The sequence below is a fragment of the Carcharodon carcharias genome, chromosome 18 (genome assembly GCF_017639515.1).
Source record: "Carcharodon carcharias isolate sCarCar2 chromosome 18, sCarCar2.pri, whole genome shotgun sequence".
Lineage (NCBI taxonomy): Eukaryota > Metazoa > Chordata > Chondrichthyes > Lamniformes > Lamnidae > Carcharodon > Carcharodon carcharias.
In genome coordinates this window covers 67,677,731-67,705,223 of record NC_054484.1, presented here as the reverse complement: position 1 = coordinate 67,705,223, position 27,493 = coordinate 67,677,731, and the positions used below count along the sequence as shown (strand labels likewise).

General features: G+C 44.9%; 1 protein-coding gene across 1 annotated transcript in view; it reads right to left on the bottom strand.

The window, feature by feature from the left end:
- Nucleotides 1-27,493, bottom strand: part of epha6 (eph receptor A6) — a 701,323-nt gene that overhangs the window by 4,320 nt on the left and 669,510 nt on the right. The window contains exons 12-13 of the mRNA XM_041210989.1: nucleotides 22,952-23,101; nucleotides 15,354-15,547 (exon numbers count right to left, since the gene is read on the bottom strand). Of these exons, the coding sequence (XP_041066923.1) occupies nucleotides 15,354-15,547; nucleotides 22,952-23,101 (344 nt within the window). The remainder of the gene's footprint in view (nucleotides 1-15,353; nucleotides 15,548-22,951; nucleotides 23,102-27,493) is intronic.

Here is a 27,493-nt window from a genome sequence, read left to right as displayed (position 1 = left end):
ATCCCATTCTAGGATTTGAGCACGAAAATTAAGGCTGAAACTCCAATGCAGTATATAGGGAGTGCTGCATTGCTGGAGGTGCTGTCCCTCAGATGAGGTATTAAACTGAGGCCCCATCTGCCTGACTGGGGAGATGGAAAGGTCCCATGGCACTATCATAAAGATAGGTGGGGGAGTAGTCCCCAGTGTCCTGGTCAATAGTTATTCCCCAGTCAACATCACAAAAACAGATTTACATTGATAATGCCAGAAATGTGAGGTTATACCCATCAAGAAAAGATGAACTGGCTGGGATTCTTTTCCTTTGAAGAGGGAAGGCTGAGGAGTGAACACATATTAAGCCATTAAAATTATAAAAGGCTTTGATGGAGTAGACATGGGAGGCCTGATTTTCATCATGGAGGGGCCAATTGGGAATTGGGAATTTTTCTAATGTTGCAATCCCACCTCCATCCCAGAAGTGCTGTTATGTGGGCCTTTTAAGTGGCTGAGGCTGGGATGGCCTGGAATCAGGTAGTGGCAGTAGGCCCTAGGCAGAGACAGAGGGGCCTGCTGCTGAAGAAGCCAGGTTAAAAGGCCCATCTCTGTTTGCGGGTACATCGGCCCAGTTATGCAGGTCAGTGTAAAGTCCACCTCATCATCACTCCCTGCACCCTCTTAACCTCCCTCACTCATTTTAGCTGCCTTATCACCCTTAACCTTCTCACCACTCCTCCCCCCCTCAACCATTCACCCTCACCCTCCCCACTCCACTTAAACAAATCCCCCAGTATCCACATTATAAACAAAACTCATTAGTCTCATAATAACATTTTGATACCTTTGGAAAGCTTATAAATCTGTTAAAATAAGCAAATAATCCTTGACTAGGCACTTGAAAAAAGATTATCTTAGGAGTTCATAAAGCTGTTAAAATAAACAAATTCTATCTCCCTAGCACAACTGTGTAAACAATTCCTATGCTGCAGAATCAATTAGTAATTTGAAAGGCAGCAAAGCTATCAAAGTCCATAGTGTAGTAGTGTGAACAAACTCTGCAGTACAGAATCCATTAATGGTTTGGAAGGCAGCCTAGCCATCAAATTCACATACCCCAGCACAGCTGTGTAAACAAACCTGGCAGTACAGAATCTATTACTGCCTTTGATGACAGCTAATAGCTCAGACATCTGCCAAAGCTTTCAAAGAGCTGAACAGATGGCTAAGCTGTTCTTTAAAGAAAGATGGAAAGCCATAGAAAAACCTTTCACTTGACAGCTCGCCAGTTGTCAGAAGAAATAACCTGACAACCACATTATTTAATGGTCACTTGCCTTTTCTAGTCATTGCACTGTTTTTACTCACTTTATTAAAGATTGCGTTAACTCAGGCTGCAGCATTTCATAATGAACTGTAAAGGGGGCAACACCAGTTCCACCTTATAAACTCTTCCCTCCTTCAATCCATGGTTCACTCACCAGGTGTGACTTAGAAAGACTTCCAAAATGTGGCTGCCTCCTTGAAAATTGCAGGAGTTTTGAAAGACCCACTTCCAGAATGGGACATCCTGTGGAAGGGCTTCCCCTTCACAAAGGTGGACTGGCAATGGGGCCATTTTCAATGTAAAACTTTTAAAAAGTGTTTAGATGACACTTTAAAATGGAGGCATCGTCTCTTTCTCTTACCTTCAGCTCCTTCCATGCCAGAGGGCCTCCTACTAGCTCTCCCACTTCAAGAGCCTGTCTGCCATCCTTAATTGGACAGTGAGCATGCCCTCTGGCCACTAATTGGCCAATCTAGGGAAAACCACTCTGGGTGGTTGCTCAGTGCGGGGCCTTGGCCACTATTTAACTCTGACATTGGGATCCTGATCAAAAATATCAGGCTATAAATTTCTCAGAGTGGCAATCAGCATCGGATTGCCATTCCGTGCCCATTTACCTATGCCAAATTTTTTCCGTGCCTGTCTTGCCTGACCTTCCAACTCAGGCCGGGCGAGATCCAGGCAGGGCAGCTCTCTCCAAAGTCCAGCCTTGAGGTCCAGCACCATCACATTGAAGGAGGACGCGCCCCTTTTTAACGGCACTAGCCGCAAAGCAGATTAAGTTTAAAGATCCCATTGAAATTAACAGGCCAGGGGGAAGGTAAGTGAAAAGGATTTGAGGTGGTGGGGGGGTGTTAAGAGGGTGTGTGGGGATGGGGGGGGGGTCAGACATTGAGGAGGCTGTGTGGGGGTCGGACATCAGGGGGTCTGGGGGAGTCGGACATCGGGAGCGCTGTGGGAGGGGATGGAGTCTGACATCGGTGGCAGGTGGAGCAGGCCGGACATTTGAGGGGTGGGGGGCCTGGGTGTTGGACATTTGGGGGCCTGGGGTGGGATTGGGGGGTGGGCTAACAGTTGGATCAGCGGGGGAGGAGTGTTGGGTGAGGACTCCTGTGCGGGTGGAGGTAATCCCATGGGGGTTGGGAATACCATTTGGGTGGGATTGGTTAGTCGGGGTGGGTGTCCCCTGGGGGGATGGGGCTGTGAGGGGAGCCCCAATGGTTGGGGGGGGAATCAGTCAGCCCTTACCTGTGAAGTTTCTGGAAGGATACTTAAGTGCATGTTTGGATTTGGAGGGGTACCCCAAAGATAGCCAAATAAATACTGTGACTACAAGAGCAGGTCAGAGGCTAGGAATCCTGCATCAGGTAACTCACCTCCTGACTCCCCAAAGCCTGTCCACCATCTACAAGGCACAAGTCAGGAGTGTGATGGAATACTCCCCAATTGCCTGGATGATTGCAGCTCCAACAACACTCAAGAATCTTGACACCATCCAGGACAAAGCAGCTCGCTTGATTGCCATTCCATCCGTAAACATTCACTCCCTCCTTCACCGACGCACAGTAGCAGAACCGTGTACCATCTACAAGATGCACTGCAGGAATTCACCAAGGCTCCTTAGACAGTACCTTCCAAACCCATGACCATTACCATCTAGAAGGACAAGAACAGCAGACACATGGGACACCAACACCTGGAAGTTTCCCTCCAAGTCACTCACCATCCTGACTTGAAAATATATCACTGTTCCTTCACTGTCGCTGGGTCAAAATCCTGGAACTCCCTCTCTAACAGCACTGTGGGTGTACCTGCACCTCACCACCACCTTCTCAAGGACTACTAGGGATGGGCAATAAATGCTGGCCTAGCCAGCAACCCCCTTTTCCCAGGAATGAATAAAAAAATTATTGCCACACACTTGCCCCGGATGTTTCAAAACACAATGGGCTGAATTTTCTGGTTGGCAGGGGGTGCGGAATGGGCGCAGACCAGATCAGTGCCTGTGATCGGGTCCGCGCCACCATTTTATGCTAGTGGGCCAATTAATGCCCACCCAGCGTAATGCGCAACTCCAGGGGATAGTGGGAGTGGGCAGGCGGCAGTGGGAGTGCATTGACTGCTGGATCCTATGGCGACCCGGTGGCCTGTTTATATGAAATGCTGGCAGCCTTTGCAAGGCTGCCCATAATGTCAAGTGGAAAAGCTCACCAGAGGGCTTCCGGTGAGCAGGCCAGTCCGGAGGGTAGGCCAGCAGAGCAGGCAAGGCCGGAGGGTAGGGCAGTGTGCCCCTTGTCTTTTGGATGACTGCCTTGCTGCCCTCCTCGAGGAGGTGGCAGCACGGCAGGAGGTTCTGGTTCCCCAGGATGGGAGGAGGAGGCCCCCCCCACATGACGAAACATGAGGTGGCGGAGATGGTGAGCTCACGTGACGTGGTGCGGTGCACCTGGGTCCAGTGTCACAAGCGTTTCAATGACTTGTGGCGTTCTGGTAGGGTGAGTACCATGTTGGCAATGGACATTTAACCCAGGTCGGCTTTCCCCCCTGCAGCCCTCCTCCCAAGTCTGAGTGTCGTGGCTGCATTGAATCATTGACAGCATTTGTCCTTTGCTGGGTGGGCCAGCAGATATTGTCCATGCTGAGGTCAGCCTGAGAGGGTGATGAGATGTGCTTTGACCCCGCAGCATGTGTTACACTGAGTCCAACATGACTGGTTTGGGAAAACCTGGAAGAGCTGCACCTAGGCGCTGTGTTTGAACTCCAGGGCATGTCCAAGTCAGGGTGATGACATGCTGGGAGGGGAGCTTCAAGGTGGTGTGGCAATGATGCATCTACTGCGCTCTGCACTCCACGTGCTTGCGCCTCCTTGCTATGGAAGGATATACCGTGAGGTGCCTAATATGTTGTAGGCAGCATGTGTACAAGAGGGGTGGGGTGGGGAGCAGGCCTAGCATCTTTGTCTGAGTGTTCAGCAGCAGGCAGAGGAGACACTGGAGGCCTGGTATGTCCCACCCTGGTTGGGTTGTGCGCGAAAAGAGCCCATGTACAATTTGCACAAATCAATGCTCTTCTCTCATTTTCAGGAGAAGAATGCTCATAACATGGCTGAGTATGTGAGGACTGGCAGCGGCCAGATGCAGATCACCATTCTTAGCCACTTCGAGCAGGAGGCCCTAAATCTGGAGAGGCACCATGTGTCCAGGTCCACTGGTGTCGTTAAGGCTGGGGTGCCACGGCCTGGTATTTATGTCCAACAGTGAGGTCAGCATTGTTCCCCCAACAGCCATAGCACTGCTGAATGTTAAGTGATTTAATTTTGCAACAGGGCTTAACTATTGGTTGTGGAAGGATGAGCGCATAATGATCCGGGGGACAGGGATGGACTTTGCATTTGTCTCCACGCTAACTGATCCACTGTCCTAGTTTTTCTTTTCAGCATCATCGGAGCAGGGCCGGGAGGAGGAGCAGCAGATGCCCCCTCTCACACCTGAGGGACCTGAATTCTCAACAGTGTCACACCATTTCTGCCAGGCAGGCACCAGTGCAGATACTAGCACTTTGGTGGGAATTCGAACATTGGTTAGTGTCCTGGGGCACAGTGCTTAGGGCACTTCACATTCGCTGGAGGAGCTGGCAGAGACAGAAAGTGTCTCTGGGGACCAGGCACATGCTCAGTCGCTGCTTGATGATGTGTCTCTGGAGTCATCTGCGATGCAGCAGGTGCAAGAAATGCAGCTGGCTGCATGGGAGCATCTGGGGGAGATACATGAGGCTATGCTTGGCTTAGTCTCTGTGGTGGAGGAGTCTGTGTGGATGATCGCTGAAGCAATGAGCCTCATGTCTGAGTGCCATGCGTCCTCCATGGCGGGCAGGCTCTCATTTGCCCACCATGCTATTACCTCTCTGCTTCATCATGCCAGGCACCATATTTAAAGTACAGACGCACTCAGTGCTTCCAGCCCAGGACTGCAGCAATGAAGACATGGCCCTGAAAGGCAAGAAGAATGCAATCCTTGAGCACCTTTTGGACACTGTGGAGGCCCCCTGTGATGTCCTCTACGCCTGCTCTGGCCATACTCTCGCTCGGTAGGCGGTGGCCGTGGTGATCATTGCCAATGTTGCACAGAAGAGGTTGGCCATTCAATGCAGCTAGGGGATAAATGGTCTCATCCATGCAAACAGGGTATGGTAATCATCTCATCACTCTAAACTCACACACTCAAGTCCATCACACTTTCTCTGGCATCTTACTCACTGCCAGCTCAAGGGACATCACCATCCATTCTCACACATATACCCTCATATGTCCATCTGGCCGCATTCCCTCTGGAGACTGCCTCCTCAGCCCTCACCATCTTGAGGCCACTTCCACAGATCAACATGTGCCGCCACACACACCCTGGGATACCTGCCTTCCTCGGTACAGCCCTTGTCCTGCAGCCTCTTCACTTGCCTGAGGCCACTTCCCCCCCTTCCCCAAGCAGGACCTTGTCCTGCAGCCATTGAAAAGCCACCCCCGCCTTATGGCTGATCTGGTAGGTAGAGACCTACCGGTGAGCTCTCCTAAAAGTGATGTGTTGTCTGTGAAGCCTGGCCCTGATAAATGCAAGTGTTGACCAAAGCAAGGTAGGCAAACAAATCTTGAAGTCCCAAGTGAAGAGCAGTCTGCCAAGTGCATGCCTTATATATGCTGTTGTGAAACAGGTTGGCATGTTTTCCTGCCGACGTGGCCGGACAATCCAATGGCGGAGGGTGACGGGGAGGGGTGAATCCGGTGGACTGGCCTTATAATGATATGCTGATGTATAACAATGGGGTTCCCAAAGTCCAATGGTGGAGTACGCGGTCCACCATCAGCAGACGGAGTGGACAATCACAAATGGGTTTCGTGGCGCTGTGAAACCGATGTTTGGCCTTGTTGCCATATTGTCCGCTCAGGCTACCGAATACGCCTGACACCGGCGGGCAGGGAAAATCGAGGCCTGAAGTTCACAATATACTGGGATATAACAATGCATTTTCCAGCATGGGTTACTGAATAGTGACTTTTACTCTTTCCCTGTCCAGAGCATTGATGTTATTTCTTGTTCTAATGCCCTGGTTCAGACTAACTTTCTAGAACTGAGTAGCTTGCTAGGCCACTCAGAGGGCAGTTCAGAATCAAACACACTGGTGTGGGGCTGGGGTCAGAAATAGGTGAGATGAGCGGGGTTTTTACAACAGCCAATAATTTTACTGATGTTAGATTTCATTTCTAGATTTTTGTAAATCTAAATTTAAATCCTTTAACTGCCATGGCGGAATTTGAATCACTGGTTCTCTTAGCCCAGGAATTTTAAGCCTAATAACATCACCACTACATGACTTTAATATTCTCAAGTCAATATGCTTAATATCTAATTTAGAAGCAAAGGACAAGAGTAGGCCTCAAGCCTGTTCTGCCAATCAATTCATCGCAGTCTACAGCAATGCTGACCTCTATCTTAACTGAATCTACCCACCTTGGTTCTGTAATCCCTAATACCCTTGTCTAACAAAAATCTATCAATCTAAGTGTTGAAATTTTCAATTGACCCCACCTCAACAGCTTTTTGGAAGAGAGCTTTCCAGATTATCACTATCTTTGAGGGAAGAAGTGCTTTCTAATATCCCCCTGAATGCCCTAGCTCTTATTTAATGTTATGTCCCTTATTCTGATCTCTCCCGCTAGAGGTAATATTTTCTCTCTAGCCGCCCTATCAAATCCTTTAATCATCTTAATCACTTCAATTAGATTGCTGCTTAATGTTCTATATTCAAGGGAATACAAACCTAGTCATGCAACCCCACTCAGGATTTAGCCCTTTTAGCCCTGTCATTCTGTTATCATTCTGCTGAATCTGTGCTGCACCCTCCCCAAGGCCTATATATCCTTTCTGAGTTGTGATGCCCATGCAGAACTGACTGCAGTACTCCCGATGAGGTATAACCAGAGCTCTGCACAGCTGCAACATAACTTCCAACCCTTTGTATTCCAATCCTCTTGAGATAAAGCCTAACATTGCATTAACCTTTCAATTTATTCGGTTCTACCTGTTCACTAGCTTTTAGTGATTTCTGTACATGGACTCCTAAACTTCCCTGCTTATCCACAGTTTCTAGCTTCTTGCAACTGGGAATGAACTGATCCATTAAACCATGGGGAAACGCTTAACTACTTTGGCATCAAGGTTATAAATATATACTTAAACTACAATTTTAAGTAAATATAACGATATTTGGACCCTTTAATTCTCCTAACCTTGTAATTACTAATTGTTTCCCATCCTTTCTTATTTCTCTATCAATTCTATTTTTACTTTTTCTTAGTTCTTATTTCCAGAAAAAAAATGAAGGGAACTATTTGGTGGAAGATGGTACAACATGGTTATCAGCTGGGAATATCGGACAGAACTTTGCAAAGATACTCTCAGCTTTGTGGCTTTCACCACAAGCTCTTTGCAGAGGTTCTGCTACAAGGAATAAACACTTTAAAATCAGAGGTGTTGGCATATCTGCCACCCAAATAGGGTCAAATCACAAAGCTTCCTTTTGAACAAACTTAGGCTGACACTGTTAAGAATGAGCTTCATTAGCACATGTCTGGTTGCCACATGCAGCTCTGTTGTTGCTGGGCACTCCATCTGAGGGATGAAAAGCTGACAGCTAGTCCACCATCCAACAATTACACAACAGCACTGACAAGCAGCGAAGAGGAATTACTCTTGTTTCCAATTGAAGAGCTCTGCATGCCAACAAATCTTTCAGGGAATAAAACAGAAAGACGAGAGAGCAAAGGAAAAAATCCACACAACATTCTGTCTTAAATTTTGCGACAAAAATCTTAACTGTACAGATTTAATTTGCTTCATACATAACATATCTCACCCTGGGTTGGAATACTCATTTGAAAGAAATGATGCTGTACCTAGCAGCACTGATAAATCTACAAATAATGACTTACAAGTGGAAGAATTACCCATACCAATTCATCAGAATCAAACTAAACAACTTTTATTAGTTTCATATAAACAAAATGCCTCAATGCTATTCCTGTTTGCATTTATTTAATTTTTGGAGTTGGTAAAATGTTGTAGCTCTATTATTCTGTGCTTGAGTTCTCTATGAAATGGACAAAATTTTATACATTGAACCAGATTAATAAAATTTGGGCAAAAAACAAACAACTGAAACACAACTTCATTACATCATCAACAAATAAAAACATAGGAACTCAGGAACTGGACTCAATCATTCAGTACCTTGAGCCTGTTCTGCCATTCTCTGAGATTATGGTTGATAATGTGACCTAACGCTTAATACCCATGGCAAGCAAAAGTCTATCAATCTCAGATATAAAATTGCAGTTGAGGCTAGAGCATCTGTTAGCTTATGGTGGACAATTCCAATTTTCCACCACCCATTGCTTGAAGAAGTGCTTCCTAATTTCACTCTTGCAAGGTCTGGCTCTAATATTTTGACAGTGCCCCAGTCCGACACTCCCCATCCAGCAGAAGTAGTTTCTCACTATCCACTCTACCTGTTCCACTTAACATCTTGAAAACTTTGATCAAATCAACTCTTAACCTTCTAAATTCCAGGGCTTCTAAGGAAATTGGAGTACAATGGGGTGTAATTTAAGCCCCATTTAGTAGGAAACAGAATATTTCTTAGCAACGATAGAGAGGTTAAGGTATGTACTTCATTTAAATATTAATAAAGATACCTCTGTAGAGCTCTTAAGGTAAAATAAATACCGAGACATTTCACAGTTAAGCATAAGAAAATAAGATGACACAACAAGAGAGAAGAGATTAGGGGCGGAATTTCCGTGCCTGTTGGTGTTGGGCGCGGAGGGCGTGACCGGACAATCTGGTGGGAAGGCCAATAATGGATTTCATGCCATTGTGAAACCAGTTTGCAATCGTCTGCTCTGCCTGTCAACGGTGCGCTGCGTTTTCTGCTGCTGCACATTGGTAACTTCATTATCATACATCTGCATATCATTATAAGCCCTGCTCTCCAGAATCATTCCCCCACATTAAATGTACTGTCCATATCAGTGGGAAAATGCGCTGATGCAGAACACGTCTTGATAAGTGTGTCTTGCAGAATTTGGGATTTGCTGTCAGGGCCTTGCTCACATCGCGGACATCCGAGGACCAGAAGATGCTGGATCCCCACAGCTATCGGGCCCTGGAGGAACACGTGCACTGTGTGCCGGGTTGATTTATATGGACATGTCTCCGACATGAAGCAGCTCACGGAAAGTGGAAGGTTACCGTTTAGGGTCTGCTTTGGGACATCAGTGTCTTGGCCATGGTCTACTACGGGTGATCATTGAGGACGTGGAGAGGAAGGTCCAGCTGTGAGTGGGAGAGGAACGTGTACTGAGGTGGATGTGGGAGAGGAAGGTCTAGGTTTGACTGGGAGGGGAAGGTGTACTGAGAGGAGGGAGTTAGGTTGGAAGGCCATGCAATCTGTTCCACAGCAGGCAGAGGCAGGGACATCTTTGGTCGCTGACATTCAGAGGACTGCTGGAGGCAAGGAATCTGCTGAGTCCAAGTCAGATGATAAGCCTCTGGACTCGGTCCTCAATCGGTTGCTGGAGCTGCAAAGACAATCATGAGATCATCAGGAAGGGATGTCTGGTGCACTCCTCAGATTGCAAGGGACGATGGCAGAGTCCGTCCACCTTCAGTCTGAAGTTGTAGCGCCTGCATGCCAATGCACCGAGGTCAACATTGGTAGGATGGCAGCTGTCATGGAGACCTTGGTCCAGGACATTGGTTGTGCACTGCTGTGTGGGCTGAACTCCATCGCTGAGGCCATAGTTGGCCTTCAACAGTGTCAACATGAGATCAGTGCGGGCAGCTCAATCTCACTGCAGCTTCCCCTTCTCCTCAAGGAGTCAGCCACGAGCCATTGGGCATCCAAAGGGAAGAGGACTAGCAGCTCGACACTCCAGGACCGTCCGCCCAGGTGACTCCGGGAATATCCGGCCTATCCAAATCCTATCTTCCTGTGACCTCATCACCTCCAGCTCCACAGGCTGAGGAGGATGCACCTGGCCCACAGCAGGATACCCAAAGCAGGCCGGGGCCCTCCATATCTTGGCCTTCCAGAGGAAGTCCACCAAGGTTATCACAGACAACAGGGGCATCGCAGTCAGCAGGCCTCCTCCACCTCCGCTGTGGATTTCTGGGGGAGCACCAAGATGTAGTGACAGGGTCAGGAAGGTTAAGAAGATATAACTCTTTTTGTTACAAACAAATAAACTAAATTAACAAAATCAGGACCAAAGTAAAAGGCAGCCCCTTAAAGGGATACTGCAAAAGTAAAACAAATCACAAAGGAAACTTCATCAAGTCAAAATGTGATTAAAAGGGTCTATAAAGCACCCGAGTCCCGGCGGTGCCAACTGAGCATGGAAGGCCTCGATGGTGGTGGCAGACCACCACATGCTCCCTCTCCTGGGACACCCGGCAGTGAACATAGCTGCGGAAGAGGGGCAGACCGTCGGGTCGGATGACCCCCTCATTAGCCTGCTGCCTGGACCTATTGTACCGCGTGGGCATGGGTGTTAATCACTTTACAAAATATTCACTAAATAAATAAACTCCAAAAAATATCTCCCTGTCTATGGCTCCTTGTTATGATGAGCTGTGTTTGAGTCACTCAGATGTAAAACCTTGGCTCCTGCACAAGATAAAGGCAAGTGTCCCAGTCCAGGGCCTCTTCCCTGTGTACTGTGCAGCCTTCAGAGCAAAGTGATGGCCTGACTTTACACTCATTGGACATATTATTGATGCCTGCACCTCGATGGTGCTGGTCATTGCTGCCAGAATGTCATAGGCAGGTATCACAGAGTTCTGTCATTCTCTCTGTGTGCTCTCAGCACCTTTGAGGCGGGGCTGGTGCCCCATGTCTTCAACATCTGAGTCCGGTGATGGTGTGGTTGTGAAGGGGACAGGTGCTGAAGGATCAGGTGCACAAAGTTTCATGGCTGCATTTCCACGATATGACCCTGATCGCAAGCAAGCTGCCCTCAGCCAAACAGGAGTCGGACATTCACAGAGGCAATGTGAAGATCTATGGAGTGTCCTCGCTGCATGTCATCATCATCCTCCTGGAATCTAATGACTATTAGGGCCTCCGCTGCATCTCCATGACATGAGCCTGAGCACTGAGGGTATGTGCGCTGCCATTAGCCACACAGGAGTCAAATATTCACAGATGCAAGGCGAGGATGTTAGAACTGTCCTCATTGCATCTCGTCATCCAGCTCCTCGATTCTTGTAGTTATTAGGGCTTCACAAGCACATCTGCCTTGTCTGACTAATGCAATGGCATCATTGCCAGCATCCTCACCTTCAAGGACCTCATCACCCTCATCCCCTTTGTCTTCCTCCTCATCGGAGGAGTTGTACAGCTTTTCCATCTCCTCCTCAGCCAGGTCCTCCCCAATGTTGCAGCGCCAGGTTGTGTAGCGCGCAGCAAGTGACGATGATGTGTGACACCCTCTGGGGACTGTATTGTAGTGCTGCACTGGACCTGTCAAGGCACCGGAACCTCATTTTCAATTTGCCTATCGTTTGCTCCAACTCCGGGTTGCGGCATGAGCCTCGTTATACCGTCTGCTACAGCCTGAGGCCTACACACAGGCAACATCGGCCACATCCTCTGTGGGTAGCCCTCGTCCCCGAGGGGCCAACCCTGCAGCTTTTCTGGACCCTGGAAGGTGTCAGGGATCTGAGACCTGCTAAGGATGTAGGAGTCATGGACACTCCCTGGAAACTGTGCACAAACCTGTGGGATGCGTTTGTGGTGGTTGCCAACCAACTAAACATTCAGCGAACGGAAGCCTTTGCAGTTGATGAAGTTGACTGCTTGTTGCCATAGAGATCTAAGTACCACATGCAGTCGATGGCACCCTGCACCAGTGGAAAACCAGAAACTGCCGCAAATCCAAGCGGTCTTGCTTCCTGGCTTTCCTGATCCCGGTCAAAATGCACAAAGTTCTGTGCCTTTGTGAACATGGTGTTTGTGACCTCCTGGATACAAGTGTGGAAGCTTGCGAGATCCTACAGAGGTCACTTGTTGAGCCCTGGAAGGAGCCACTGGCATAAAATTTGAGTGCTGTAGTCACTTTCACGGCCACTGGCAGTGGATGCCCTCCATGGCCCTGTGGCGTCAAATCCTGCAGCATTTGGCAGATGTGACCGACCAGTTCCCTAGACGTTGCAAGGGGCTGTGAGCACCTTCACCAGTGACTGCGCCATGGCCTTTTTTCGCAAGGGGATTCTACAACTTGCCCAGTCATCCAATTGTTCTGTTGCCCCCTAAAACACTCATTCCTTTGCAGCCTGTGCTCTCAAGGGGTGAAAAGTTCTGGAGCGTTTGGTGGCACTTTGATACTTTTGCGTTGCTTGAGTGGGCAGAAAAGCTTCAGAGACCCGATTCCAAGCATATCAATGGAGCTGCAGCTGAATGGTCTGCAGAATAATTCTCACTTTTGACAAGCTTTTTCAAGTGTGTGGCCACTTTCCTCACCCCACCCTCCAAAGTCAGCATGTGCTTGTGTACTTCCATCAGTCTGTGCAGCCTTGCGCTTTCCCCTGGTTCCACCCGCACTGGAGACCTTGCCCCGGGACCACACTGGAAGGCAGCCAGGAAAAAGCGACTTGCCTGTGCCCCCAACAAATGCATGGTGCCTCTTCCTTGATGTCCTATGAGCGATCCTTGCAAGTACTGTGCAGGGTTGTACACACACACCTCCGAGTTCCCCTCGAAGTTCAGCTTGCCAGGTGCACACCTTTTAAAGGCTGTCATAAATCATGCCGTTCTGAAGTCACACCGATGTTGGAGGTAAATCTGACATGGGGGAATGACTCTGGCATGAGGGCACAATGATGAGCTGCAAATGCATTAAAATTAGGTTCCTATTATATGGTGGGAAATGCGACCCACCATTGATGGGCGCAGCATACAATCAAAAACTGGTTACACAGTGTAAATCTGATTTTTGTTGATCTCACCATATTGTCTGCTCACACCTGCCATGATGCCCACCACCAACAGGAGCAGAAATTTCCGGCCACAGTTTCAACTTTACCAGGGCCAACTTAAAGTCTGCCTGCAGAGCAACTGATTGCTGTTAAGAAAGTGAAAATAGAAGACTTGCATGGCTCCTAATGGAATAGCAAATAAAAAGCAATACAGTACTTAACTTCCAACAACATTTTAAAACACTTACTGAAACTAAAATAATGAAAGCATTGGAACTCTTAAATTCCAATACACATTCATTACACTGAGTGTTTCTAGACGGAACTGTCTTTCTACTGTCCCTGCCTCCTCCACAGAGTTCGGTCTGACCAGAATGTTAGCGAAGCAGTGACCTATAAACACGTAGGGAAAAATTTTCCCCCTGTTCAGGGGGCTGTGCGGGGGGGTGGGCGTGAACCTGATCAGTTTCCCCAATCAGGGCTGCGCTGCCAATTTACTTGGGTGGGTCAGTTAAGGCCCACCCAGCGTGACTCTCGCCCAAAAGCGCTGAGCGCTCCCTGTGTGGACAGGGGGGTGGATTCCCTGAGTCGGGACATACGCGCGAAAGAGTGCGGAAATCTCCCTGAAGAGATCAGTTTGATATTTAAAAACTGAAATAAAGTAATTAAAAACTTTTAGAACCTGACCCCTCATGTGACAGTATCAATGAGCTGGGACATGTCAAAGAATTATTTTTAAAATTTTTATTGAATTTTAAAACACTTCGTGAAACCTCATCCTGCCTGTGGATGAGGTTTCATGCAAAATGCGAAGGCCGCCTGGGCTCTTCGCCTGCCCAGCCAACCTTAAGGTTGGACGGACAGCTCATTTAATTGCTTAAATTAGTTTTTAACAGGCCTTAATTGGCCTTTGGCAGTTCGGTGAGTGCGCAGCCAACTTGGCTGTGCGCTCGCCAAACTGGAAATCTAAGTGACACGTGGTGACATCGGGACGCCCGGCCGACATCGCCATGTGTCATTTCACACACCAGCGAGCAGGACCCACCTCCGCTTGCTGACTGGAGAATTCAGCCCGTAGTGAAGATACCAGGTTGTGGCAGCTTTTCATACCTCAGATCAAAAGCAAAGCTTTCAGAAGAGGAAATTGTCATAGTGGAAATCCCAAATTCTTTCCCAGCCGCCTAGTAATCAATATTACTCATTTCTATCATCCCAGGTGGATGAGATTTGGAACACCATCTGAGTGAGTTGTTTCCTGAGCCAGGCTCATGGTTGTTGAATCACAGAAGGCTTTACCTCAGGGAATAATTGAGGCAGACACAATTGCACCTTTTAAGAGAAAGGACTAAACATTTGATGCAGAGTAAATAACAGGGCAATGGGTGGACAGAGGAGCAGTGGGATTTGTCTATAAAAGTGCCAGCACAGATCCAATGAACCAGATTGAAAAATGCCACAGTTAAATTTAAAGATATAACAGAGATTTTTTCCAACATGACATGAGACAGCACCCAAGTCAGCCACAATGACAATCCAGAATATAAGGGGCCAATATGTGCTATTTGTAGCAAATTTGTGTACCTAAGAATAAAGCAAGCCTTTACGATTCATCCACCAAAACCAAAAAAATAAACCTTTCCCCAAGCAGAGATGCTATGAAACGGAACACCTCAGTTAAGAATGTAAATTCTAAGTAACTTATCTTTGTTGAAAATGTCTCCTGCATGGACAAAACATATCTGATCATAAATGCCAGCATAGTTGTACAGGTGAGTCTTGCCATATCATCAGGCAATTAAATATTTAGAGATACTTATATTTATGGCTGTTGGGGACAATGTTCCTATTCTTACATTTTATGGTTGCAAAAATATTTTAGGCAAATTTAAAATTTATGATGTGACGTGTTGAGATACAAAAATAATTCATAATTCCACACTTATTTTTACTTGTAAAACAGAAGTAGTGCAATCCCACATGACACATTGAAACTTGTACAAAAATGTATCTTCAGGTATACCCACCCATGCACTTCTTCCACTAGGGTCTGAAGGCTGCTGGGATTGCGAATCACCTTGTCCAAGAAGCTAACAATTTCTGAAAACTTTGGCCTGTGATTTCGTTCCTTTTGCCAGCAATGGAGCATGAGCTGATGGAGAGTGCCTGGGCAGCCCATTGGAGAAGGGAGTCGATAACCTTCTTCTATAGATAAAATTACCTAAAATATCAAGGTATGGAAGAAGGAGAATGTTACTTCAGAGTTGTAATTCTTTTATTTTTCCAGTTAATATTAACAAACAGTGCACAAAAAACATAGTCAGTTTATTTTCACAGCCACATATATTCAATACTTTCAGATTGGTTATGAAAGTTAGTTGGGGAAATACAGGATAGAGATTTTTAGAACTGATTCTCATTTTACACTTGAAAGGATTGGGGTAGAATTTCTGCTTTGTGCACAAATGACTGTAAATTGTGCTCGAAATATCCAAAGTGAATTTATCCAAAGTGAAGTTATTATTCAAGTTTCCATCCAAACTAATTTTCATGATCACCAATTTTTCATAGACCAGCACAATTGGGCAGCGTAATAGAACAGAATTTTATTTTTCACTTTCATTAAAATATTCATTGATGTATTTTAGATTGGTACCTGCTGTAGATACAGCTAGAAATGGGTTATCACAAAAAATTAGCAATTTTAATCCTAACGTCTAGTTGCCTGTGAATAACCTAATTTTAAATCACTGAAAATGACTTTGAGAACTGTATTGAACCATTTACCAGTATCATTGGTGCACACAAGTGACTTTATAATAAAGTACATGTTTTTAATCTCCAAAAACTTTTAAAATGTGCCCACGAGTGCCTTTGTTCTTTAAAAGAGCAAGCTCAAATTGAAAAGCCTCATCAAACAATCACAAAGAGGCACAGTTAGCAGAAAATTGTCATGCCCATTATTTTGATCTAGGATCATGGCCAATTTTTGAGCAGGCTGGATTCCAGTGTGATGTTTCTTAAACAAGCATTAAAGATTGTGGTGAATTGATTTATGCTTCACGTAACATGCACTTAAAATTCTGTGATCTTTTGAACCAGTTTGGTGGAAACTCATGTCTAAATAACATCTGTTTTAAGTACTGAATTTTTTAGCACTCTTCCAAAATATGCATATAAGGATATCTCAATGGATATTTTTTTGTATTTTACTCGTAAGCAATAGTGACAAATGCTCCACCGACCATCACACTGGTCATTGCTGCTTAGGAATCATGTTTTTGTTAGTTTGTAGAAATTATGTATTCCTGTACATGGTTATGAGATAATGTTAAGACAACAAGGAATCATGGGAAACATTGTCAAAGCTTCAAAAGTACTCGTGCAAGCTGAAATTCTGCAGTAGATGTGACTCCATTGCATTTGGTGTACAAACAGGAAGTCTTAAGATAAAAACAGGATGTCTTACACCAGAATTGAGGAAATCAGATAACCACAAGTGTGGCCAAACAGGTCGCTGGCCCATGTTTAACAATAGGAATTGTGAATTGTCATGGAAGAGTAGAAGTACGCTCATCAACAGGCAAGTGCTGTTCACGTGAACGCTACTTGATTGTTCCAGAAATATATGAATGTGTGGTGAGATGCAGGACTTTAATTCTGCTGGATACCTTAAGGGGATCAGTTGGATGAGAGCCAGTATAAAAGAGATCGGTTGATCATATTCAATGCGGTGGAGAGGTAGTAGAAGATAAGAAGCAATAAGACAAGATTTTAAGAGAAGAAGTGCATTCTACCATCAAGAACTGATACAAGATGTATAGACCCACGTTAGAATGTAAATTGCTGCCTGAGTTTATTGTACTAATTTTATTGTTCTAATTTTGTCTCTATAAAGTAGTTTCACAACTGAATTTTCTCTGTCACATCCAATCCTGTATCAGTAAGGGGGACAAACCTCACAGCTGGGTATGCAGAGCCAAGTTTTTTGGTGTTCCAATGGGTAAATGAAATATCTCACAGGCTGCTGCACATGCCCTTAGTCCTAGCTGTTTCAACCAATGTGGACTAATTCTGGGTTCAATATATGACAGAATACCAGGTAACAAATTGGCACATTCCTTGGACAGAAACATTGGTGCATTAAACTCAGGTGAACATGCATGGAATTGGCAGGAAATTTAATGATAAAATTGGATTCTCCTGCTCTCACATGTGATTTCCAATGGAAATGGCTATCCAGTATTCCAGTCATAAAAATATTGTCTGTAGTTTGAGTTGAGGACTATTATTTCCACTCTGAAGGAGAGAAGGATACATGAATCACAGAATACAACAGCACAGAAACAGGCCGTAATACCAATTAAATCTGAGCTGGTGTTTTACTGCATTTGTGCCACCCAGTTGAATCCTGCTCTCCTGTTCACTGGCATTACTAGATCTTAGGCAGTACCCAGATGGAGCACCAGTTCGTGTTTAGGAGCAATGGAATGTGCTAGAGCCAGCACAGTGAAAAAAAAAACACTGTAATATGAAGGCTAGTGTTGCAAAGAATGTCTGCTCTTTGTTTGGTGTTTGTGTTTAAGGGGATAGTTATATACAGTGGTGGTAATTTTCATCCTCACTGCTTGGTAGTAATCTGGCAGAGCAGATACCTCTGTCTTTGTAGAGCCTGCCTGATTTTCAAGAATACTGGGAAAATCCCCCCACCCACCACTTTGTGTCAAATATTGCCATGAACTCTTTTACTTCAACCTGAGAGGGCAGATAGGGCATATCCAATAGTACTGCACTAACGTGTCAATTCAGATTATGTGCACAAGTCTCTGGAGTGAGGCTTGAACCCAAGATATCTGAATCAGAGGCAAGAATGGCCTGGCACTGAATTATGATTGGCACCTAATTAAGATTATGGTCCAGGTATTAATGGTGAAAATTAGCCCAAGAAGTCTTCCAAGTCTCCTTACTGAGCAATTACTTACTTATGCAGACCTCTTTTGATACATCCTCGAGAAGCCTTTGATGGAAAGGTACTTTTAACTTGTCATCTTCTCTTTTGACGTATTATCATATATGTTTATCCCATTATTTCTTCCTTCTGTTTCTGTTCTAATATGAACACCATCCTAAGGGCTCCAAGGTAGTTTGGTGGGATGAAACGATTTCCTTGCCCTAAACCACTGACTAACATCTTGTAGAGTCCTTCTTAATAGCAGAGCTGAAACAAATGTCTATTTGCTTCAGTTAAAAGAGGTATTTCAGTGACAGTTTCTGAACAGTCAAAGGCTAAAAACTTAGTCACATCACAGCTTGGCAACTCTTGCAAATACTACAGGCTTCAGCTAACGTGCAATTTTAGCTTATATAATAGAATTTTTAGCAGATCAGGTTTTGCCTTCATTATCCTGATTTTGCACTTGTCCTCCTTGTTAGGGGTTGGTACATCTTCTGCCTACAATCCTGCCCCACCCACCCACCTTAGGGAACTTAGTGTTTAGAATTAGCAGAATGCACGTTTATCAGAATTGCAACCACTGTGTATAAAATACTGATAATTTCACCAAAGTAATTGTGCAGTTTCTAGTGCTTTGTTTTGTCAGCAAACAGATGGCAAAGCTGTTTAATCTGCATTTTCTTTGGAGATTTTGCAGGCCTTTTCCTATCACACAACAAGAGGTTCAAAAATTCTTTCTAAACAGCTGGTCAGATCAGTTGGCAGCTCATCAAGTTGCAATTTACAAGACATGTATTATCATTAGAAAAATTAAAATGATTTGAAGTGGAGTGTTTTACTATAAGTTGATATTGAGATAGACACTAGAGAGATAATTCCACAATCCCATGTGCCCTGCTGGGGGCCCCATAGGGGCCTTGGTTGGCTAATTGGGGCGACAATGTTGTAATCCTATCTGTGAACCATGCTTCTTTTGAGCACAGCTTTCCCCCTAGAAGCACAGTCATGGAAGTAAACCTTATTACATAAGTTAAAAACATGTTGAATGAATATTTGAAAATAAATAATATAAAAGGGTACATGGAAAGAATGGAAAATAGGATCAGAGCAGACAGATATAACATAACTTAATGTCTAAATAAAGTCACAGGAGCTAACACTAATACAATTAATTCAAAATTGTGCCATTAAAAAGTTGACTGAAAAATTGAATGGAAATTGTTTTTATTCACTCATGGGATGTGGTAAGGCCAGCATTTATTACCCATCCCTAATTTCACCTGAGAATGTGGTGGTGGTGAGCTGCTGCAGTCCATATGCTGAAGGTGCTCCCACAGTGCTGTTAGGCAGGAAATTCCAGGATTTTGACTCAGCAACAATGTAGGACTAGTGATATGGTTCCAGGTCAGGATGGTGTGTGACTTGGGGGAACAAGAGCATTGGAGCATGCAACAAAGGCAATGTAATAATTGTGGGTGACTTTAAACTGGACCAATCAAATTGGCAACGCTGGTCTGAAAGGTGAGTTGGTAGAATGTTTTTGTGACAATTTCCTGGAGCAACATGTAATGAAACCAACCAGATTTAAAACTATTTTAGAAATGAAACAGGGTTAATTAGTAGTCTCATAGTAAAAGATTCATCAGGAAACAGTGATCATAATAAAAATGAATTCCATATTAAGTTTGACAACGACATACTCCAATCACAAACAAGGGCAAGAATTTTCGAGTAGTTAAGTGGGGGTGGGGCCCGCTTGCTAACGCGTAAAATGATGCGCAGGAATCTCAGCATCACTGTGCATCATTTAGATTTTCAGTTCAGCGGGCGCACAGCCGAGTTGGCTGTGTGCTTGCTGAACTGTGAAAGGCCTATTAAGGCCATTTAAATATCAATTGAAACAAGAACCTGAGCTGCCCGTCCAACCTTAAGGCTGGCGGGCAGGTGAAGAGCCCAGGCTGCCTTCACATTTTTCATGAAACTTCATCCAGGGGTGGGATGAGGTTTCATGAAGGGTTTATAAATTAAACAAACACATTTCAAACTTTTGATAAACATGTCCCAGCTCATGTGATGCTGTCACATGAGGGGACATGTCTAAATAATTCTTTTCTGACTTTAATAAAAACTTATATTCCGAACTTAATCTCCCGGAGACAGCTCTGTGCCTCAGGGAGATTTCTACACTCTTTTGGGCTCTTTCAAGCACAGGCCCCGATTCAGGGACTCCCACCACCCCTCTTGCTCCCCCGGCCTCACAGGGAGTGCTCAGCGCTTCCGGGTGTGCATCACGCTGGGTGGGCCTTAATTGGCCCACCCACGTAAAATGGCGTGTGGCCCCAATTGGGGGGCGCCGATCGGGTTTCCGCCCACCCTCGCCCGCCCCCAGACAATCCCCCCCTCCCCTGACAGGGGGAAATTTCTGCCCAAGAACCTTAAACTTTAACAAAGCCAATTACATAGGCATGAGGGGAGAACTGCTAAGATTAATTGGGTATACCGATTAAAAGATATGATGGTAAATAAACAAGGGAAAACAATGAAACAATTCAGAATGTTCAACAAAAATATATTCCACTGAAAACAAAAACTCAGCAAGAACGATCCATCCATGGCTTACTAAGAGTTTGGGGATCATGCTAGAATAAAAGAAGAGGCTTATAATTTTGCAAATACTAGTAAATCTGAGGATTGGGTTTTCTTTTAAACTAGCAAAGGGCTGCCAAAAAGTTGATAAAAAGGGAAAAAATATATGAGAATGAACTAGCCAGGAAGATAAAAACAGATTGTAGCAGCTTTTGCAAAAATATAAAAACATAGAGAGTAGCTAAAGTAAGCATTGGTGCACTAGAAGTAGGGAAATGAGGAAATGGGAAGGCATTAAACAAATATTTTATGTCTGTCTTCACAGTAGAATATACAAGTTATATGCCAAAAATAGAGGGAAACCTAGGTGTTAAAAAAGTGAAGAAATTAAGGTAATTAATATCAGTAGAGAAGAAGTATTAGGAGAAGCATAAGGGACTAAAATCTGACAAATCCCCAGGAACTAGTGATCTGCATCCCGGGGTTCTAAAAGAGATAGCTGTAGACTGCAGAGAGAGTGGATGCGCTGGTTATGTTTTCCAAAATTCCCTCGATTCTGGAACGATCCCAGCAGATTGGAAGTTAGCAAATGTAACATTGTCACACAAGAAAGGAGGGCGAGAGATAACGGGGAACTACAGGTCAGTTAACCTGACAGCAGTTGTTGGGAAAGTGCTGCAAACCATTATGAAAGATGGTTGATCAGACGATGTTAGCATGATTTTACATAAGGGAAATAGACAAATTTATTCAAGTCTTTTGAAGATGTAATGAGTGGGATTGGCAAAGGGGTACCAGTACATGTAGTATACCTGGATTTCCATAAGGCATTTGATAAGGTGCCACATAGAAGGTCAATATGCAAGATAAGGACTCATGCAGTTGAGGGTAATATATTAGCAGGGATTAAGGCTTGGTTACAGACAGAAAGCAACGAGTAATAAATGGGGCATTTTCAAGTTGGCAGGCTATGAGCAGTGGGGTGCTGCACAGATCAGTGCTGGGATCTCAGCTATTTCCATCCTATATTACTGACATGGACCGAGAGTGATGTATCCAAGTTTGCTTACATTACAGAGTTCGGTGGGAGCATAAGCTTTCAGGAGGGCACAAAGAGGCTGCAAAGAGATGGAAACTGGTTCGGTGAGTGAACAACAGGATGGCAGATGGAGTATAATGTGGTAAGTGGGAAGTTATTCACTTTGGTAGTTAGAATAGAAAAGCAGAATATTTTTTAAATGTTCAGCGGGATTTGGGTGTTCTCATTCAAGGAACACAGAGAGTTAGCATACAGATACAGAAAGCAATTAGGAAGGAGAATGTTGGCCTTTATTGCAAGGTGATTGGAGCATAAGAATAAGAAAGTCTTGCTACAATTGTATGGGGTTTTGGTGGGACCATACCAGGAGTACTATGTGCAGCTTTGATCTATATATCTAAGGAAGGATATACTTACATTGAAGGTGGTACAGTGGAGGTTCACATATTTGGTTCCAGGGTTGAGGGGGTTATCCTATGACGAGAGGCTGAGTAAATTGAGCCTATATTCTCTGTAGTTTAGAAAAGTGAGAGGTGATCTCATTGAAACATATAAGATGAAGTGGCTTGATAGGGCAACAGTGCAAAGTTGATTTCCCTGGCTCTGGAATCTAGAACACAGGAGCAGCCAACCATTTAGCATTGAGATGAGGAGAAATCTCTTCACCGAGAGGGTTGTGAATCTTTGGAATTCTCTACCCCAGAGGGTTGTGGGCACTCCATCATTGAAAATATTTAAGGCCAAGATACACAGATTTTTGGTCTCTCAGGGAATCAAGGGAGTGGGTGGGCGTGGAATTAAGGCCAATGATTAATCATGATTGTATTGAATGGCAGAGCAGGCTATGGTCCACTCCTACTCCTATTCCTTATCTTCTTACATACATTTTCTGATTGGGCATAGCTGATCAGAAAATCTGCTCTTATCTCACTTCTATGAATTGTTGAAATGCAGAATGTAATGATACAAATAATGAGTCACACAGCTTTAAACACATAAAATATATTGTGGCAGGACTGACAGAATGATATATATGAATAACTTACATCTTGGTTGGACATCTCCCAATAAGGTCTTTCCCCATATGACATCACTTCCCACATTACAATTCCATAACTCCATACATCACTTGCTGAAGAGAACTTCCTGTAGGCTATTGCTTCAGGAGCGGTCCACCGAATAGGGATTTTTCCACCCTGTACCAAAAAAGAAGGCAATATGAGTTATCAGTCCAACCCTTGACCTGAAACATTAACTCTGTTTCTCTCTCCACAGGTGTTGCCAGACCTGCTGAGTATTTCCAGCATTTCCTGTTTTTATTCTACAAGATTTTTTTTGTTAATCCACTTTAAGCCTTGTCTACATTACTACTAAATTAACAGCTCCATATCCTTGTCTTACAGTTGGCAGATTTTGGTCATGGATGTGTGTGTCTAAAGATGTGAAATAACAATGCTGAAGAATAACGTTTGAACAAACTCTAGTAAGATCCAGCCCAAGTTATATACAATGTAAGAGTTTACTGATCTCTCAGAGCTGCTTACTAAATTGGCTGCTGAGGACAATTAGCTTGTTAATGAGACTGATACCATACTCTCATTGTCAGTGGGATTGCTGCTTCTGGAATACAATGTACATAGCTAGAATACTTAAGCTGAAGTTATGTAAGTCCATAAGATGCATTTCCTGCATACACTGGGAAAGAGGATGCAAGGGAACTTGAGTGGGCAGGAAATGGGAAGGTGTAAAAGAGGTGGCATAGTGCTAATGTCACTGGTCTGGGGACACGGGTTCAAATCCTACCACGGCAGCTGGTAGAATTTAAATTCAATTAATAAATCTGGAATTAAAAGGTGGTCTCCATAATGATGACAACTATTCATTGATTGTTGTAAAAACCCATCTGATACTCTAATGTCCTTTAGGGAAGGAAATCTGCTATCCTTACCGGTCTGACCCACGTGTGACTCCAGACCTAGGAGAGGTGCTGGCACAGTGGTGTACAATTGGAAGGGAGTTGCCCTGGGAATTCTTAACATTGTCTCCGAACCCCATGAACTCCCATGGCATCAGGTCAAACATGGGCACGGAAACCTCCTGCTGACTATTACCTACTGCTCCCCCTTAGCTGGTGTTGAACACCAATTGGAAGAAGCACTGAGGTTGGCAAGGGCACAGAATACACTCTGGATGGGGGACTTCACTGTCCATCACCAAGAGTGGCTCGATAGCATCACGACTCACTGAGCTGGCTGAGTCTTAAAGAACATAACTGCTAGACTGGGGTCTGAAGCAGGTCATGAGGGAACCAACAGGAGGGAAAAACCTATTTGACCTTGTCCTCATCAATCTACCTGTCGCAGATGCATCTGGTCATGACAATTGGTAGGAATGACCACTGCATCCTTGTGGAGACAAAAGTCCTGCCTTCATATTGAGGATCCCTTCCATCATATTGTTTGGTACTTCCACTGTGGTAAGTGGGGTAGATTTCGAACAGATCTAGCAACTCAAAATTGGCATCTGTAAGACGCAGCAGCAGAATTGTATTCAACCATGATATGTAACCTCATGGCCCAACATATCCCCCACTTTACCATTACCATCAAGCCAAGGGATCAACTCTGGTACAATGAAGAGTGCAGAAGGGCTTGCCATGAGCAGCACTCAGGCATACCTAAAAATGAGATGTCAACCGGGTGAGGCTACAACACAGGACTACTTGCATGCCAAACAATGGAAGCAGCGTGCGATAGACAGAGCTAAGTGATCCCATGACCAACGGGTCAGGTCTAAGCTCTGCAGTTTTGAAAATTCAGTTGTGAACAGTGATGGACAATCAAATAACTAAAGGAGGCTCCACAAACATCCCATCCTCAATGATGACGTAGCTCAGCACATCAGTGCAAAAGATAAGGCTGAAACATTTGCAACTACCTTCAACCAGGAATGTCAAATGGATGATCCATCTCGGCCTCCTCTGGAGGCACCCAGAATCACAGATGCCAGTCTTCAGCCAATTTGATTCACTCCATGTGATATCAAGAAATGACTGAAGGCCCTGGATACTGCAAAGGCTATGGGCCCGGACAATATTCCGACAAAAGTACTGGAGACTTGTGCTCTAGAACTTGCTGCGCCCCTAGCCAAGCTGTTTCAGTACAGTGACAACACTGGCATTGACCCAGCAATGTGGACAATTACCCAGGTATGTTCTGTCCACAAAAAAGTAGGACAAGTCCAACCCCTGGCTAGTTACCATCCCATCAGACTATTCTTAATCATCAGCAAAGTGATGAAAATTGTTGTCGACAGTGCTATCAAGCGGCACTTACTCAACAATAACCTGCTCACTGATGCTCAGTTTGGGTCCTGCTAGGGCCACCCAGCTCCTTACCTCATTACAGCCTTGGTCCAAACCTGGACAAAAGAGCTGAACTCAAGAGATGAAGTGGAAGTGGCTGTCCTTGACATCGAGGCAGCATTTAACCATGTGGCATCAACAGCCCTAGAATAATTGAAGGTAATGGAAATTGGGAGAAAATTGTCCATTGGTTGGAGTCAAACCTAGCACAGAGGTCAATCATCTCAGTCCCAGGATATTATTGCAAGTCCCTCAGGGTAGTGTCCTAGGCCCAACTATCTTCTGCTGCTTCATCAATAACCTTCCCTCCATTATAAGGTCAGAAGTGGGGATGTTCGCTGATGATTGCACAATATTCAGCATCATTTGTGACTCCTCAGATATTAAAGCAGTCCATATCCACATGCAGCAAGGCCTAGGCAACATTCAGGCTTGGGCTGATAAGTGGCAAGTAACATTCACATCAGGCAAGTGCCAGGCAATGACCATCCCCAACAGGAGAGAATCTAACCATCTCTCCATGACATTCAATGGCATTATCATTGCTGAATCCCACACTATCAACATCCTGGGGAGACTCAGCGACCACTGACCAGAAACTGAACCGGTCCACCGATATAAATACTATGGCTACAAGAGAAGGTCAGAGCCGCCACTAACTCACCTCCTGATTCCCCAACACATGTCAACCATCTACAGGTCACAAGTCAGGAGTGTGATGGGATACTCTCTACTTGCCTGGATGAGTGTAGTTCTAACAACACTCAAGAAGCTTGACACCATCTAGAACAAATCAGCCCACTTGATTGGCACCACATTGTTGTGAAGAAAAAAACAGCCACTCTGGAGTCTGTGTGGTTCAAGTAAGCAAAACAAGTTTATCTGATGTTGGACCAGAGCCCGTAGTGCTGTTTGCTGGGTGTGTGATAACCGATGAGCTGGGGGTGCGGGAGGGTACAGTTACAGGATACGTAGGTGACACGAAAGAGTTTATTTGGCACTGGGGAAGGGAGGTGTGTGTGGCACCAGGGGAGCAATGAGAGGCACTGGGAATGGGATTGGGGGAGCGTGTGGGTGGGGTTGGTAGCAGCACTGAGAAAGGGAGGGGAGCTAGAATGAAGGCTGCATTTAAAATTACATTGCAAACACTGAATTGTAAGCAAACCTCAAAGGATCTTCAGTTCATGACGACAAAGGGGGTGTGGCTTCATTGCAAGTATGCCTCGCCACTAAGCCTCCCTCCTTAACTCACTGATGCCTGAACAGAAAGTTCCCACTGCAGCTGACGACAAAGGCAAAATCATAATATAAAATGCAGTCAACAGTGTAAGTCACATCTTCATCACTAACAGATCCAGCCTAATAGTATCACAAATATAGTCACCCATTGACACAGGGTGAGTTTGGGGCTGTGCAAATGGCAGCCATCAGTGGTCATTGCACTTTGGGAAATACAAAGCTGTCTTAGCATCAAATAGCTGTGTTATGGCATTCATTGGGGAAGGAGATGAAAGTGCTGACCATGCTGACTGGCAGATCATTCATCCTTTCACACATATGTGAACTGCAGATTAACAGATATTACCTTGCCTTCTGGGAATGAGCCCCAGGTCTGGCACTTGAGGGCAGTGATGGCCTTGTTAACTACTGGCACAGCCTATTTGACAACATAGCTGCAGATGTCAAAGCTCTGCTATTGTTGGCTTGGAGAATGCTGAGGCAATTATCCTCAATCACTGGCAGGTAGGTATGCCAAGGCCTGGAGATATGGGTTGGCATATGCCAATTTGCCTGGCATGTATTCATTCAGCCTCTAGAACCTCAACTATGAAAGACTATATATGTTTACTTTGAAACAAAAACACCTTCAGTAAAGAAACAAGTTGTTTGTTTCCAGAAGGAAGTTAATCAGACACATTGCTGGTAAATATATTAATTACATGCAAACTACAGTAGCACTCGCTCTCTGTATAGGGATAGATACTTGTCTTCACCGCTTGGGCAGTAATCTGACAGAGCAGATCGTTAATGGAGTGAAAGTTGCAGAGTTGGGTGGGGGTGAGGGCTTTAAGAATGGATAGATGGTCTGCTCTGGCACATTACTGACCAGGCAATGAGTGAAAATCTGTCCCATAGACTTCAAAACAGAAGCTCTTGATGTATGCTTCGAGAGATAAGTTCCACACTTAGCCCCTCTCTGCTAGCTGGTACAAACAGAAACATA